At 37.5% G+C, this 16,301-nt stretch overlaps 1 protein-coding gene across 1 annotated transcript; it reads right to left on the minus strand.

Moving 5' to 3' along the window:
• Positions 1 to 1,295: 1,295 nt before the first annotated feature.
• On the minus strand, positions 1,296 to 15,641 carry prodhb (proline dehydrogenase (oxidase) 1b). The gene is made up of 15 exons (XM_042000647.1): positions 15,175 to 15,641; positions 14,008 to 14,216; positions 12,268 to 12,302; positions 12,027 to 12,179; positions 11,740 to 11,804; positions 11,508 to 11,624; positions 10,151 to 10,224; positions 9,340 to 9,421; positions 8,298 to 8,390; positions 7,339 to 7,485; positions 6,569 to 6,744; positions 5,262 to 5,360; positions 5,095 to 5,183; positions 4,095 to 4,311; positions 1,296 to 3,809 (listed from the first exon to the last, which is right to left on the minus strand). The coding sequence occupies exons 1-14, from the start codon at positions 15,526 to 15,528 to the stop codon at positions 4,121 to 4,123; spliced, it is 1,884 nt and encodes a 627-aa protein (XP_041856581.1). The 5' UTR covers positions 15,529 to 15,641; the 3' UTR covers positions 1,296 to 3,809; positions 4,095 to 4,120.
• Between the last annotated feature and the right edge of the window lie 660 nt (positions 15,642 to 16,301).

Here is a 16,301-nt window from a genome sequence, read left to right on the forward strand (position 1 = left end):
CTGAACAGTTCAGACCCAGTTGGAGTTATTCGCTGTAAATAAAACTCTGCATTCATTCATTCTCACCTACAGCAGTTCTGGTTCACAGGAAACCCTAACTTTAAATATATATATAAATGTTAGGAGAGTTCTTTTAAAATCTATTTTCTTGAATATCTACCGTGATCTGGATGATGATGTTGATAATAATGATAATGTTGATACTAATGATGTATTTCCTGTTGACATTGACATCTGTTTATAAGTAACTCACTGTATGTATTATCTTGTCATTTCTTTTGATTATGCACAGTACATTGCCTTACGTTTGAAAAAGTGCTATATAAATAAATTAGTCTTGCCTTGTGGATTATATATTGACCAATTAGGACAAACTCAAGCTGTTTCTGCTTTGTTTAGTTTTTCTTTAGTAATTTCTTTGTGTGCCTTCTTGTTAAGTAACACCTATTATTTTCTGGAAAATGTCAGTGTCCTGCAGAAAGTTAACAACCCTTCTTCCTTGTTTGACATTTAAGCTATGTTCGCCTCTGATGTTGTTATAAAATATTGACAGGATGTCATGTAGTATTTTCTCTGAATTCCACTGTGCTTGTCATTCTGGCTGACCATGTAGAAATGATTTTGTGATTATGATGCAATGTCAAGAAACACATTCTGTCAATTCATTAAAGTCCCCTGTCTTTACTTTGCTATCTATTTATATTTGCACAGATGAACTGAAGAATTAAACCTGTTGAATACTCCCTGTAACCAATGCTTTAAAATAACATCAAACCAGATTTTCTTGTTCTGGTTGCAGAACAAACAGCACGCAGCTTAAAGTGCTGAAGTGAGACAATAAAAACATTTAGGTGTGGCTAAATAAAAAACACTGGAGTAGAAATGGTGACACAAATGCAGCTGTTGAACTGAATATGGATGGGCACGGTTTTCTTACAATCTTTGTTTGCTGTCAACAGATAAAACACATGATTCTCTTGGGCGGCTCAAATCCGGCATATTCGTGACAGTCAGTTCTTGTGTTGGCACACAATCCCTGATTCAGGCTCAAGGGGAGACTGGAATGAAGCCGCTAGCAATCCATCGCTGCACAGAAAAACTAAATTTTTTTAAAAAAAATAATGCTTTGTATTTAGATCAGGGCTTGTCAGCATATCACATGCAGCCATGTGGAAAAAGGAAAAAGAAAAATAACCTTTGTGAATTTTAAGGTTTTAAGTTTCAGGGTAAAAGATGAGAATCTTCTGTATGTTATTAGATCTTATTAAGGTAAACAACCTCAGATGAGCAACATCAAATATTATACATACCTTTATTCATTTAGCAAAAACTAAGACAAAATGAGTTTAATTGGAAAACTAAGAACACCCCATGATTCAGGAGCTTCTAGAACAATTATTTAAGCAACAGTAATTTGAAGTATTTATTTTCCATAGGACATTATCAGTCTGTCAAATGGCTGTGGAAGAATGTTGACTTAATATAATCACTTTGCTTTAATCTATTGAGGTTTGCAAATAAATCAGGAGCTTTCTAAAGGTCCCACCACAGAATTTCAATCAGGATGAGGTCTGGACTTGTCCTGTAGCATAAGCTAATTTCTAATTGTGCCATCATGTCTAACATTTAACACAATACTAGCCTGTTGAGTCTAAGATGTGGCTTTTGGTTTTTATACAGCTTTTATGAGCAGTGCATGGGGTGATGCTTCTGGGACGGGAGATTTGCAATTGTTTTTAATGTTTGCCACTTGTGTATAATATTTCTCACTGTAGAATTATAGAATCCAATTTCCAATCCTAAGACTTTACAACACTTCCTAAATTGGTGGTACAGGAGTAAATCATAAGATTATTCATGATACAATATTGATTCAATGGATAATTATATTAATTTGATTCAGGAGCCATCAGTGGATTTTAGATGATTTAAATGAAAAACAATCTGTTCTTTTAACAATAATATAATGTGCCACATTCTGTTTATTAAACTTTAAAATGTACATTTCTATTTGTAGAAATTCAAGCAGAATATTGGGTTAACCTTACTCCTATTTAGGGTTTCAAACAAAGTATTTATCATAGTTATACATCACACGTTTGGATAATTGATGGGCAACAACCACTTTTCTAATATCATTGCAGAAATATTTCTTCCTTAGTACAGTCTTAACACATACCTAAATGCTTCAAACAAGCAAAACTGTAGAAACATCTGCTTTTAAAGAGGCACTCGCTGATAAAGATCAGTTAATGCAGTGCATCTGATTATCAGCACCTCAGTACTTACTTTTTAAATGTATCTGCATTCAATAGGGGGGCACAAACTATGCCATGTTTTTTAAACCATACCCTTCATAATAAATTGTAAAATGTCAAAGATGATGTTTTCTTTTTCACAACTATAGCTGTGCTTAAGCCCGACATTCATGCTAACATTGAAATAACAAGGACACACCCAAACAGCAAGAAGCACAGAACAATGAGCATACTTTCCCCATCTTTCACAGTGCAGCGTCGACATTCCTTATCCAAGTCACCTTATGCTGACTTTAACATAACCCAATGTGCTTTAATGTAGGGAGAAGTGTTGGTGATAATATGCTGAGCCCATGCTGGGTTTCGACTGACTTAGAACTTGTGCTGAATTTTTCCATCTATGTCTCCTCTAAATCAACTGAAGCCAACTAGAACAACTCCAGCTCCCTGCAAGAAGGGAGTTGTTAGTGAATGTATACCCAAAGGTACATCTTAAATCAAGTCGACTTGATTCTTAATTAAACCGATCGAATGGAGCAGCAGTGACAGCTCTGTGGTGCTTTGCCTCAGTAATACTCAACAGCCACTAAAGTTTCTTTTGAGTAATGATTAATGCATCCAATTTCTGTGATCTGTATTGAGTTTAGCATCACGGGTAATTAAATGATGGTCTACAGAGCGCTCACTTGCTCTCATAAAAATGACAGGGCTGTAATTATCATGAAACTTGGTTACCTCCCTGACTCAAATAGTAATTGTGTATCAATAACTGAGCAGAATGTGTTTCTCATTAAAACCAAAAATACCTCAAACTGTGCAAACTGTTCTCAGCTGCAATATTTCACACAATAACACTGTACTAAAATCTATTTATAAGATGTATGCTTCTGTTATTTGTTCAGAATAAAACCCAGAATTTTTACAAAAAGTGACAGATGTGAAACCAACAAATTCAATCACCTTCCTCGAGCACATTTACATCAGTGTTAATTTATCAAAGCATAATAAGAACAAAAGGCAGTCCTCTACCTTACTACTGCTTTGCAAAGTATTAATGTAATGAGGAAAAAAAAAACAACCTCTCCAGGCTTGCAGGGCCCTCAATTAAAAGGAGATTTGCTCACTGAATATTGAACACCATACTTTCAACTGTAACACCTCACTGACCAAGAATATAACTTTCTCCTGCAAGCACATTAACAAAACCCTTCCACTATTAGAAGACGGATGTGCAGTGAGGTTTGTACGTTCTCACTCATTCATAAACAGGCTTTGTTTTAAAACAAGGCAATACAACCCCAAACACACAAAAAAACAATATGGAGATATATTCAGGTAGCACATGGTTTACAAAGAGTAAAAAACAAACAACCCAGTCAAATATAGAATTTTTGCTTTGCCACAATTTCAATCAAACCTGTAACTTTTATTATTGTTCTGCCTCACCAAGATAAATAGGCTAATAAAGACAGATGCCCAGCCCAGTCTCGTTGACATTTTAGGCGGTCCTTCTGGAGCAGTAAAGATGTCCACTTGATGGATACCAGAGCTCTACAGACAACAGGATGACAAAAATGAAGAATGCTTATGGATGCAGTGGTGGATGAAGGAAGAAATACAGAGCGGTGAAGGGATGGTGTGAAAGTGGGTAACATCAGTATAGTGCAGAGCTGAGGAAAAACAAAAGTGGTCAGACAGAAAAAGGGAGTAACATGCAGTCCATTACGAAGAAAACTCCAGGACAGGGCAAAACAAGACAGAGGTGGAACAGACAACTGCAGGAGCCATCAAGCTGAGAGAAGAAAAAAATATATATATATCAACACATGGACACACTTCTCTGAGTCTCTTCCTCTGTGTTTTCAGTATGCTGGTCTGTAGAGAATCTCCCCAGAGAGAAGCCTGCGTTTCAGCTCCTTCCACAGCAGCTCTCTCTCCTTCTGGACACCCTTCATGAAGCCCCGGTTCTCCTGCGCTCGCCGAGACAGGTAGGGCATCACCTCGCTCACCGGCCCGTAGGGAACGTACTTATAGACAGGGAAACCTGCCTGGCCTGGGGATGCAGAAGATGGGAGACAAATATAAGTAAGAGCTTAAGATAAAGACCATTTTTGGATCTTTTTGTTGTTTTGTTGTTATTTTTTTTCTTTTGTTAATGTAATCAGAAACGTGGGATTTTAAGTTTGAAAAAGTCAGTCACATACATCTAATCCACAATAAAACAAAGACATGGCAAGAGCATCCTGGGTCTATCTAAAAAACTATATCATTCAAACTAGATAGGGCACACTCTGTGTACTAAAAGACTGACAAATAATATAGATCTCAAGTCAGCTTTGTTGTTTTGGGATTCAAAGACTCTACTCTGACCGTTGTATCCCTTGAGACATCCAACAGAGAAACATGTGTGTGTGTCCGCTTGCATCAATGCCGCTCAAGGCCATTTCAGCTTGAGCTCTGCACTGACAGACAACTGCCAGCCACCACCGCGTCTGTCTTTGACTGACAAATAAAGCGGTGAGAGGCAACAGCAACGCTTTGTTAAGGCGGCTGGTCAATAATGAGGTGTCTCGGTTCATATGTCACATCGCAGGCTGCAGACGGGTGCCTACGTGTGTGCTGCTTGCAGTCTGAGTTATCTGTGAGGGTACATGTTTGTAATTCAACGGTCTCATAAGACACAGCTCAGTGTTACAGGGAGGACAGAGAATATACATCCTGCAGAGGCTGGATTGCAACTGTCAAATCATCCTTATATAGGACAGGAAAGATGGAAAGAATGGTGCCTTATCATAGTGTGATTGAGTTACAGAGTGTGTTTTTGTGTTTTTCTCACCCAGTGGGAAACTGATCTGATCGCACATGCCAAGTAGTTGACCAAAGAACACCTTGTTCTCTGTTGGTAAGAGACCCAGCGCATTCATTCTGAAGACAGACACACATTATTTACTTTAGTTTTTTTGGTCTTTTTAACAGCATTTTTCTAAAGAATTAAAATCTTACCTTCTCAAGGTGTGTTTTACTGTGTCCTCATTATGGGAAGCAACCATTACATTGGCCTTTCTGTTGAGTGCAATCTCATCCAGCACATAGTCCAAGCACCTTACACATATATGCAACACACACAAAGGAGAGGATTGAAGTGGAAATGATAAATTACATATTACAAATATTCTGATAAATACATTTCCTTGGAAAATGGAATTAGCTGTGAGTTGCAGGGATAGCTCTATATTTACCATACAGTAAAAATATGTCACTGGTCATATTTACCAAAAAACAACATCTAAATACTGTCTTCATGGAGGGCCTCTGCATCCTGCTTTTTGTTAGTTATTGCATATGCCAGATTTATTTCCTGCTGTGCTGTGACTCATCATATGAACTTTCCTCATGCTTTGTTGATGTTTAGCTCCAAATATTGCTGTCTATAATTTGAGATGGCCTTTCATCTTTTAGTGAAAAACATATTCATCTCCATGGAATGGTTTCTTAGAGCTTGCTTTAATCTTACCTGACAGGCCAGATGGTTTGAAACACAGGATTGCCTGGGAGGCTGTCATTAGAAAGTATTTGGAAAAGATGTGGCATTTCAAAAATTACTTAGCATATGATCGGTTGAACTGTATTTCTGTCACAGTTTTTTATCACAGTCCAGCCTCTACAAATCAGATAAACCGAGTGGAGCCAGTTGACAGAGAAGCATCTACATCTTTTTCATTATTGACTGATGCTGCTGCACCCAAAACCATCATAGCTGCCAATATAGGATGCTCTAACCGAAATGATGATTGGTCTGGCCCCATGTGCTTTGGCCACACACAGATATCTGACCAGATGGATTCTCTTCGGGTTTTGATCGTGAAAATCTCAAAAATAAAACCCGCTGCTATCAAAGGCTGCTGAAATTATTACCACACATCCCAGAAGCAGACTGGAGTTTCTAACTTGCAGACATTCAGCTCAAGACGATGGAACAAAATGTTGAACCTGGAAATTTTAGATGAAAGAGCATTTCCCTGAAAATCGAATCCCTACTCCGCCTATTGCAGCACATTTGTGCCCTGAGGACAGCCGGTTAAATTGAGTGACCCTTTTAAAAAACCTGTTTATCTCAGGTGTCTAGAGTGCAAGACAACCAACTCTAATCTGGTGTCTAACCAATGGCAAAATGCTGTGGTAAAAGCAGAAAGCTTTTCTAAAAATAAGAAAAAAAAGAGAGCTTGTTTTGGGTAAAATAAATTAATCTCTGCAGGTCCAGATTTAGCCTGTGGATAATAACACATAATAACATAATGCTTGGCTCCTACCTGTGGTACATTCTGTTGGTCGACTCATAGTCAGGGTTAATAGGGTCCTCATATCCAATCTCTTTGGCCCTTTCTCGCTCCTGATACATGTACGCCCCACGCACCAGCTTGGCGGCAAAATGCCAGCCCTCACGTTTAGACAACTCTACATCCATCGTTACATTATCAAAGGCTTGCTGAAGGACAAAAATTAAAAAAAAAAAAAAAAAGAAGTAGAAGAAGCACGTATTTGTTAAAATCAAGTTGGAATATACAGTTTTTTTCATGATTAATGAGCCAGTAAGTTAACAATTACCAATCTTTCTGGCATAACCAGGACTGCCTGCAAGCAAAAATGATGAGTTTGATATGACATTAGTATGTATGGCCCCCTGTTTCTACATAAATCCTAGTTGCAGGGAGAAAAAGTAACATTATGATGAGAAACTGCCTCATTATGTTTTTAACAACATCAGTTACGTGTAAAAACTAACTGTGATGAAAAAGGACCGGCTGTAATATATGTAGCTTTATTTTATCCAACAGGCATTATGTCCATTATATATTAATTTAAGCCTATGTACTTTTGATATGATAATACTTGTTGAAACAAGATGTCAATCATATCAAGTAATACCTACTTCTCACTTGACATTTAGAAAATTAAAGCACCACATCTGATATTTGGACAGTGTGAGAACATTCTACAAAAAAAAAAAAAAAAACATGACAGCTGTAGCAACTCTCTCCATTTTCATCAACTGGTGTCTTTGCCAGCTGTAGGTTCTGACCTTCAGGTAGCACTGGTAGGTGTTGAAAATAACAGGTTTCTCTCGGTTGTAGATCCTCTGCATCTCCAGTGTCAGTCTGCTGATAGCTGGCTGGAAGTAGGTCTGCTCTGCATCCACCATCAAGCAGACATTGTTTTCCAAGGCATGCTGGAATATGAAAGTTCTCATTATGCGCGTAATATGTAGTTTCACTAAAGATGGTCCTAATAATAGAATTACTAAAACTCTATTTAACTATATACACTAAATCAGATAGCCCATTATTTGAACCCTATAATGAATCACATCATATTTGATTCATACAGTTTTTGGGACCTTTTGCATCACTTTATGGTAAAAACTTGGTTCCAAACCCTGTTGTACATAATCTGATACTTTTCTTCTGTCTTCTTGTCTTCTGGATACCAGGAGCCAGAAGAATATACTACAATAATTTTGACATATCACATGGTAATAAATGGTAAATATACCAAAAATATTTTTTGTTAAATATTTTTTTTTTATGTTTTGTTAAAGAGACAAATAAAGACTTCAGATTAAAAAAAAATTAGACCTTTTTTCCCATTTTTTCTTGGGCTGGGCTTCAAAGTATTATAAAGTATTTATTTTATTTAACAAATAATACCCTAGTTGCAGTGGTTGCCACTATAAGAAGCTGTAGTCATTTAAAAGATAATGTTAGACATTGAACATTTTTTAGATTAAAACACCTATAAAAGCATTTATTAAGGTCGAAAATGTGTATTTATGTTAAACTATTTGTAGTGCAAAAATATTACAAATATGAAAACTTCAAAGATAAGTGTTACAAATTAGCACCACACTGCTATTGATCAAAAATGCCACGTTTGGTTGAGCTTCAAGTGATGGTTAATTGCAGATCAATGACAAATAACTGTAACAAAGTGTGTGTGTGTTTGCGTTCAGTGATGAGTCTGCTGCTGCTGATTTGAAATTACCTTTGCCAAGATGTCTAAACGCTGTAATATCCTTTGCAGTTGTTTCTCCTCTTCTATTGTGAACCTCTGCATCAGAGGCTCCAGTTTACCTAGCTGAAGTAACAAGGAGAGACTGAAAACAAATACTAAAAATCAAAAGAACATCACCTCAGACCCACCCAGAAGAAGAACTACATCTTGTAGATTGGCAAAAAAAATTAAAATGACCTGCCAAAAATGAGCTACAGAAACAGCTTTGACTGTTTGAGGAACAGACACACAACACCTTAGCGTTGTCCCATCATATCTGTTATTTGGATGCTAGGATGGGATCCTATTAAGTGCTGTGGAGTGGAGCCCCCACAGGTATTGCCTCAATCATGAAAATGGTAAACATTCTTCGTCTCAGCATCTTTAGCTATGTTTCTAAGCTGTTATTGGTCAATTGTACTCAACTTATTATCCATATTAATGCCAGGGTTAAAGGTTTTCCAGCAGAGTGGGCAAACAACATTTAAGTCATCTTTAATTAGAGTTGAGCAATTCACATAAAATCCCAGGCATCCCACTTTCAAAAAAGATGATCTGATTCAAATGTACAAAAGATTTGTTGCAACCTTAAATATTTAAAGTCAGTAGCTGATTTATTACAGTTAAAATAGAGTTTTTCTCCCCTTTTGTAGCAAAGTACTTGTTATTCAAATGGATTTTTTTTTCATTGCTGAGATTCTTTCATAAACCTTGAGCTGAATTTTTTTGCTGTAAACTGGCACTAAAAGAGGAAAGCTGAATTTAACTGAATTTTCTATAGAGCTCTGATATTACTTTCTTTTTTGCATTTAATTCTGAAATGTCCTTGAAATGGCTGTATCAGAAACGTGCCTGTTCATAGCAGCAGCACATTTTAGTCAATGTTTTCAGGTGCAGGAGATACTACAAATATCCTTCCTGATGTAAACAGTATACTTGGCCATTTTGGAATAACAAATAGCAAATTATTCTCTCCACTGAGTTAACAGTTGATGTATTTCCAATCAATCTTATTAAGCAATGTTCTACTGACCTCTACATTTGGAACAACAAGCAGATCCGATATCTTTGCTCTGTCATCTATGAGGCTGTTCCAGTCAAGCATGTCAATGTACCTGTCAAACAGGAGGAAATGTATTATAGGAACATCATATATGTTGGGCTAAAATATTGTTTTTTGATTTGAATTGTGCTGCCAGTGAGTATGCAAAAAAAGTAAAAAAAAAAACAAAACAATTAAGTCTTCCTGAAAACAAAAACTGTCTTTAAACAGGATATAATCCAATATAATGTCAAATAAGAATATTCTAAAAATGTGTGCATGAATATGATAGTAGTTCTTTTTTACTTCATGTGATGAAATTATTCTGTCATTACAAAGTAGATTACTGATGCCATTTTTCTTTACTTTCTATTTAGTAAATTTCCCAAAAGCGTACCCTATGGCAGTAGTTCCCAACGTTTTTTACTCGCGGACTCCCTTCATGCATATTCTATAATGCCATGGACCCCCTGCTCCACCCTGTGCTGAAACCATGCTTGGTTTTATGGTTTCAAAAGTGAGATTCTCCCCATAAATAAAGTGTTCTGGTTGAGTCCAGTCCTTTGATAAAGCCAAAGTTAAATGAACAACAAACAGTTTTACTTTTATTCATTAAAATAGGGACAATTTGTGGACATTAATCACAATGGCTTTAATGTTCAAAGCTTTAGGGACCCCTTGTGCTCTTTGGGGGACCCCCTTGGGGGGTATCAGACCCCAGGTTGGGAACCACTGCCCTATGGAATTAAATGTCCTACCCTTGCTGTATATTTACACAGATTTTTTCTGTGTTCTTGCTTACCCTGTAGATTCTGCTTTTTTTGCAGCAAACCAGCCGTAAAAGTCCCCTTTTGTGCCGAGTTTGGTCAAGAATTCCTGTAATTATATGAAGATCTAAAATCAAAGTGCATTAACTGTAAAACATAAGTAGGGATTTACACAAAAAATATACATTTGCACAAATGTTGAGAAACAGATTTCTGAACATGTGCACATATTCATCTTCAATTAAATTTCCTCTACAAATCCCAATCCAGGTGGAAATGCATGCATGTGGATTAGGCTCTTATTCTGAACTCTGCATGCCTACATTTAACCATTAATGATCACTGTAAATCACCTCATGAATGTTCATGGAGAGGAATGTGCCTGCTGATTGGGGGTTTCTGTAAGTGAACTATGTAGATGAAGGCCAGGAAAACAAGCACAATGACAGGGAGGCCAAGAAAAAGAAATTTTCTGTGACACAAACATCAAAATGCTTACGGGTCAGTAAACAATTGCGGCTCGTCCCTTCCCAATTAAGTTATTCATGTTGTGTTCTAGCAGTACCAGTGCATCCCTTACACAGCATTTCACTGCATAACAGATACACTGGTGTTGTGCAATATTTATATGTTTATAAGCCAATTTACACAGTTGGTACAGGTGTGACATGTAAGATAAACATATAATGTAGTGTTTAGCAGTGCCTCCAGTGTACTCTGAGTGAGTCTTGGTGCACAGAGTGCTTCTCTGTTCAACTTATGAAACATAAAAACTAAAACCATCCTTGCTAACTTGTGCACAGTATTGGGAGATATTATTACAAACTATTTAATGTCTATTGTGTTCAGTAGTTCTTTAATGTTATTTCATGTTTTGTTTAATTTTTCAACATTTAGCATCACAACATGGGAGGAGCAATGATGAGACTAGTGACACATTATGTAAGCCTTATATGAGCCTTATATTATTTTATATATGAGCACTGATTAAGTAATGAGAAGAATTTGTTTTGTGATTTAAGTCAGCATCTATATTTTACAACTGAAAGTTGTTATATGACTTGAGTGCAAACACATACAACATCCATGAAGTGGATCAGTAATTTGTCACATGAAAAAAAATAAATCTATAAAAGGCTTAAAGTGTCAGGTGCAGACATTCTCCCATCAACTTTGTTTCTAGAGATCCCAACTTTTGCAGCAGATGACACGTGTCCTTTTTCAGTCCCCATTTTGTTGGTACACATCAGTTATAAATGAGGCCCCTGAACTGCACATACAAGTGTAGCAAAATACTCTTGCTGTGCATGCAATATTTACTACAGATTTGGGCACACATGCTATACAATTAAGCATCATTACAACAAAAGTGGAAGAGGAGAAAATCACTACCTGCAGCTGTGCCAGCTCCAGTCTCTGCTCTAAGGCCTCCATGCCATCTTTCCCCTGCTGTGATGCCAGGAATGTGAAAAATCGCTGCCATTTCATCAGGACTTCTGAGAATTGGAGCTTTCAGAGAAAAAAAAGAAAAAAATAGAGGTAGGATCTTAGTCTACACCATCCCTGCTGCTTAAGAATGAGATTAATTGTCACACTGAGGTTTTAATCACTGTTTAGAGCCTACCAGAAACTGTGGTCGTCCCAGTGCAGTCATTTTGATGGCAGAAAAACCATCCGTTGAACTCCCACCTATAAGCAGAACTTTACTTGATTATGATGCAAATCACAATATTAAGACTACTAATATTAAGTATTAAGAGATTAAGTATTACTAACAATGACAGCAAGTTGGGGTCAAATAATGTCAACATGTGGTATCATAACATCTAACATACAGTTATGGCTTCAATAACAAGACTAAAAATAAAGTCAAGTCATATTGCAGATTTGGCTAAGGTTCTGTTTACCCACCAGATGCTTTGATGCATTTTATAAACGTTTCCATATGCTGGTCACATTTGACCTCGTCGGCATAGGAATACGTGCGGGCTCCGTTCAGTCCCCCCTGACTGTCACTGAATACTTTCTGCGCTTCATGTTTTGTCTCCTCTCTGTGGTCCCCGCCTGGGGATGAAAACAAATTTGCATGCCTATTACTTCTAATTGCATCATAAGCTGTGTCCACAAATGAGAACAAAACAAGGCAGCTTACCTATGCTTTCATTCCCTGCAGCGGTCGCACATGAGCTAAAACAGAGGCAGTACAAGAGGATACCGTTAATTTGCTCTGTACTGGGGCAACATTTGCAAAGTTAGTTGCGTCAGAGTTCAGTTTAGGAACAGGCACTTTTCCTGTGAATACATTTGGCTTTGTGCCGACAGCATGTCAGAAACTGACATTGTGTTTAGTGACCCTAGATGGAGCATGCTGAACTGCCCTGCTGTCTGCTGCTGACCCTCTGGAGAGACTTGAAGCATCACTCTACACTTGACCTATTCCCCCTCTCATCATAAGGCACCAGAGAGCTCATGTAACCAAACAGATGACTCACAGTTAGACATTCGATGTTCAGTAGAACTGATGGGACATGTTCTTTCAATACTCCATCCTTTTGACTTGGCGTTAACCTCCAAAGTTTTGGATCTTTCTGCAATGCAGTCCTTTAGTGCTTTTTTGTGTGTCATTCAGATGATCCGCTTCATACTGTATTATTTATTTGCCAGCAGCTTTTAATTTAAAGATTATGTTTCACGGTTTTGTGGCACAGTTTGGGTTAAATAATTGAAAAAAAAATCTAAATAATTCTTATTTATGCAGTTAAATTAAAAACCAAAAGATAAACAACTGAAAAGCTATTTTACAAAAATTACATAAAACCACAAACAATAACACAACTTATGGGTTATTGTAGGCATCATGCACATCACGTCAATACTGGATTCATCTAGGTTTCTTATATTTTCTTTTGCAGATGTAAACTGACAAATGCTGCTGATGCTATTTCGACAAATCACTCAGCTAAAGTAGGATTAATATGTTTTGTCCTCCAGACTTACAATTTTGAGGGTCTGTCCAGGGTAAACAATAATTTTCTGATGCCTTGTTTGATGTTTCCAAGCAGGCATTCTCAAGACAAATCTTGTCTGCCATGATAATCTTGTCACTCGTGAGAGTTTATCAAAAAAAAAACACAAAGTTAAAATACATCAGGGATCATAGAAAAAAGCTTGCCTGGAAGCCTTGTCAGCTTGCAGAAAGTGATAACACAATAAAAAAAGACATTCTGCCTACCAAAAGATGACAGTGTAGTCTGTCTTCACGCTACATCAACTTTAAATAATACTGCCTAAATATGTGATTGCTTATTCACCACTTATTCACCTTCAAAATCGACAGAAGTGTGGATTCTAAAAGGTCAGGTTTTGGTTCAGTACACTTCTCTTAAACAAATCTGACAGTTTCTCTGCTTTACTCCTGAAAAATGCTTATCAAAAAAATTATTTTATTCATTCATTTCACTGCCAAAATATCTAAAATGAATGAGATGGTAAGATGTCCTAATTACTTTAAATGCATGAACACCCCGAGCTGCATGTCTAGTGACACCGCTGCTGCCTGGAGAGACTGTTTGCATAACGTTTGTACTGTCATCCAAGTTTACATCAGAGGGAGATCAGATTGCCACTGCCTTGCGCTGCCCATGTGACAGGATGCCTAACAAGTAAGACAAGCACTCCTTCCAGCTAATCCAGAGGGCAGCACCAGAAATGTGATGAAAAATCGTGTTCATCTTTTTAATATTTGCCATCTGCTGCAGATAATTAGAGATAATTAAATTTGATTTAACTTAACTTTGATAGTAATTATTGAAAAATACACCCAAACTACCAACCAAACAGAAATTTTGACATCTATTCCAAGATGTTTCAAGTAGTACTAAAATTTTCATACGCCATCTCGTTCTGCTCCGTTTCGTTCTGACTGATGTCTTCTTCAACACTGTAGTCCAGGACAGAGCCAACACCAAAAGCCTGGTTCTTTTGGATGAGAGGCTTGATGGCTCTGTGGTCTTCGCCAGCAACAAACTGCCCATAAAAAGTCATCTTCATAATCTGGTGAAAGGCTTTCTCACCAAGCACCTTCTTTCCAAGATCCATGATCTAAACAGAGAAGGAGAGGTCAGTATAACTAGTTAAAGAGGTTTTACAGGTAACTAATGAACCTATAATTTCTCATTAATAATCCTGTGTTATTTAAAGTCGGTTCTTCATGATTCATATGAAAGCAGGTAGTGTAACACCATGTTTGGGTTTACAAAAGACAAAGCAACAAGCTGATCTTGGATTAAGAAAAGGCATTTAAAACGTGCAATTCCTCCCAAACTGAATCTGACATACTAAGTCTTAAATAGGTAGAAAGAATTAACTATTGAGGCAACCGTGATGGTCAGAAATGCCAGATTAGGCAATCACTTAACATTTTGTGTTGACATCTGCTTTCATAACCACAGCCCTACCTTCTAATCTTTGAAATTAGTGGTGTTATAAGTGTGGAAAGAATAAAGAATAATCCTGTTATCCAGGAAGTCGACTCTGTATCCCTATGCACACAAAGCTTAAAGACATAATTTTTCATGAATGGAAAATGTGAACTGAACTGTCTCCATTTACTGTGTATTGTATCTATTAATATCACTGTATAAATATATAAACGACATCTGGCTTAGGTCACACAACACAGACTGTCTGGTGGTTGTACAAGGCTGAAAGATCTGGTTGTAATTTGAGATGTAGGCGTACTGCAAGCCATGGAGGGAAACTATATATTATTTTCAGGCTGTAGTTTACGCTTCAAACTTGAACTATGCAGTGGCAAACTGGCGTTTTGTTTACCTTAAAAATAACTGGCTGCCAAAGGTGGAATATCTATGAAAGCAGTGCAGTTATCAGCATCACTGGCTACGTTACAGACGTTATTTACTGTAGGCTAATTAATCGTCCCAGCATATTCCTCTGATGCAGTCAGCATAGATTCTGCTAAATCTATTTCATTCTAAATTCACAGAAACAGAGATGATGCTTAATTTCAATTCTACACGGTGAGAGTACACCTCATTACCTCTTGATTCTTATCAACCAGGAAGTCATATGAACAAAGTTTGAAAACCACCAAACTTCTGAGAAGCTCTAATGAGTCTTTGCTCTTATAAGCCTCCCGTGTCTGCTCAAAGTCTACGGACATATTATTAGCGGCAGAGACGGTCCCGTCTGTCCTTGCTCCCCCGGGGATCTGTGACGGTCTCGGGGCACGGTGAGCACCACCACGGCTTCCGTCATGGTCCGCGCGCTCCGACTGGGTCGTCGTCGAGGTGGAGGTGACTGTGGACCGGAGTCTTCGGTTGGAGAGTAGCCGTTTCAGGTGAATGTCCGCACTTGCCCAGGTCAGGGCTGACACGGTTTTGGTGCAAAACATTAAGGTGCAGGGATGAGGCAGATGTAAACACTACAGCACAGTTAGCAAACCCCTTTCTTAGCTCATAGTGCGCGCGACGGTGTAGCACTGAACAGCAGGTCAAGCTGTCAGAATGGCGTCATCTGGTTGGCGAAAAGCTCGTGACGCAGGGCATCACACCGCAACTTATTTACGCCAAGCGCAGCCTCAACTGGAGCGTGTTTTACTGAGCAGTCTGCGCTGGTACAATTACGAGCCCAAAAGGCCTAAATAAGAACAGTTCGTTTGTTTGACCCACTTTTTTGAATAACATTTTGTTGGCAGACAAAACTGTAGAGGTAATCAAATATCAGCAGGCAAATGTTTAAGCTACCCAGATGAACTCTTGAGAGGCTTTTTGTCTGTATGTGACCTTATGACGCCTCCTTTAAAATGTGTTTTGGTAAACCTTTGTTCTGATGATTAATCAGATAATCCCTTTTACACCACTGATAGTTTAGATAATCATTAAAAAAATAAATAAATAAAAAAAAAAAAACACTTCTCCACAGGAGCACATCAACTTTGAAAATAATTAAACATTTTTGTGACTGAATGCCAGAATCTATTTATAACTTGATATTTTTTAAACTATTATTTAAAGGAGCTTGCTTTAAAATAGTTAATCCTGTTTGTTATTTCTTATGGATTTTACATATATATATATATATCTGAAAATGGTAAAATATCAGGATTTGATCTTTCACCTCTGGTGAAAAATCTATTTGTCTATCTGTGTTTGATAGCGGGTCATG

The sequence above is a fragment of the Melanotaenia boesemani genome, chromosome 11, assembly GCF_017639745.1.
Source record: "Melanotaenia boesemani isolate fMelBoe1 chromosome 11, fMelBoe1.pri, whole genome shotgun sequence".
NCBI lineage: Eukaryota > Metazoa > Chordata > Actinopteri > Atheriniformes > Melanotaeniidae > Melanotaenia > Melanotaenia boesemani.

Coding starts and splice junctions, on each gene's coding strand:
- prodhb (XM_042000647.1), bottom strand. CDS start 15,528: ATGTTTTGCACCAAAACCGTGTCAGCCCTGACCTGGGCAAGTGCGGAC. Junction 5,184..5,261: donor GTAAAACACACCTTGAGAAG/GTAAGATTTTAA, acceptor GTCTGTCTTCAG/AATGAATGCGCTGGGTCTCT. Junction 4,312..5,094: donor TCAGATCAGTTTCCCACTGG/GTGAGAAAAACA, acceptor CTGCATCCCCAG/GCCAGGCAGGTTTCCCTGTC.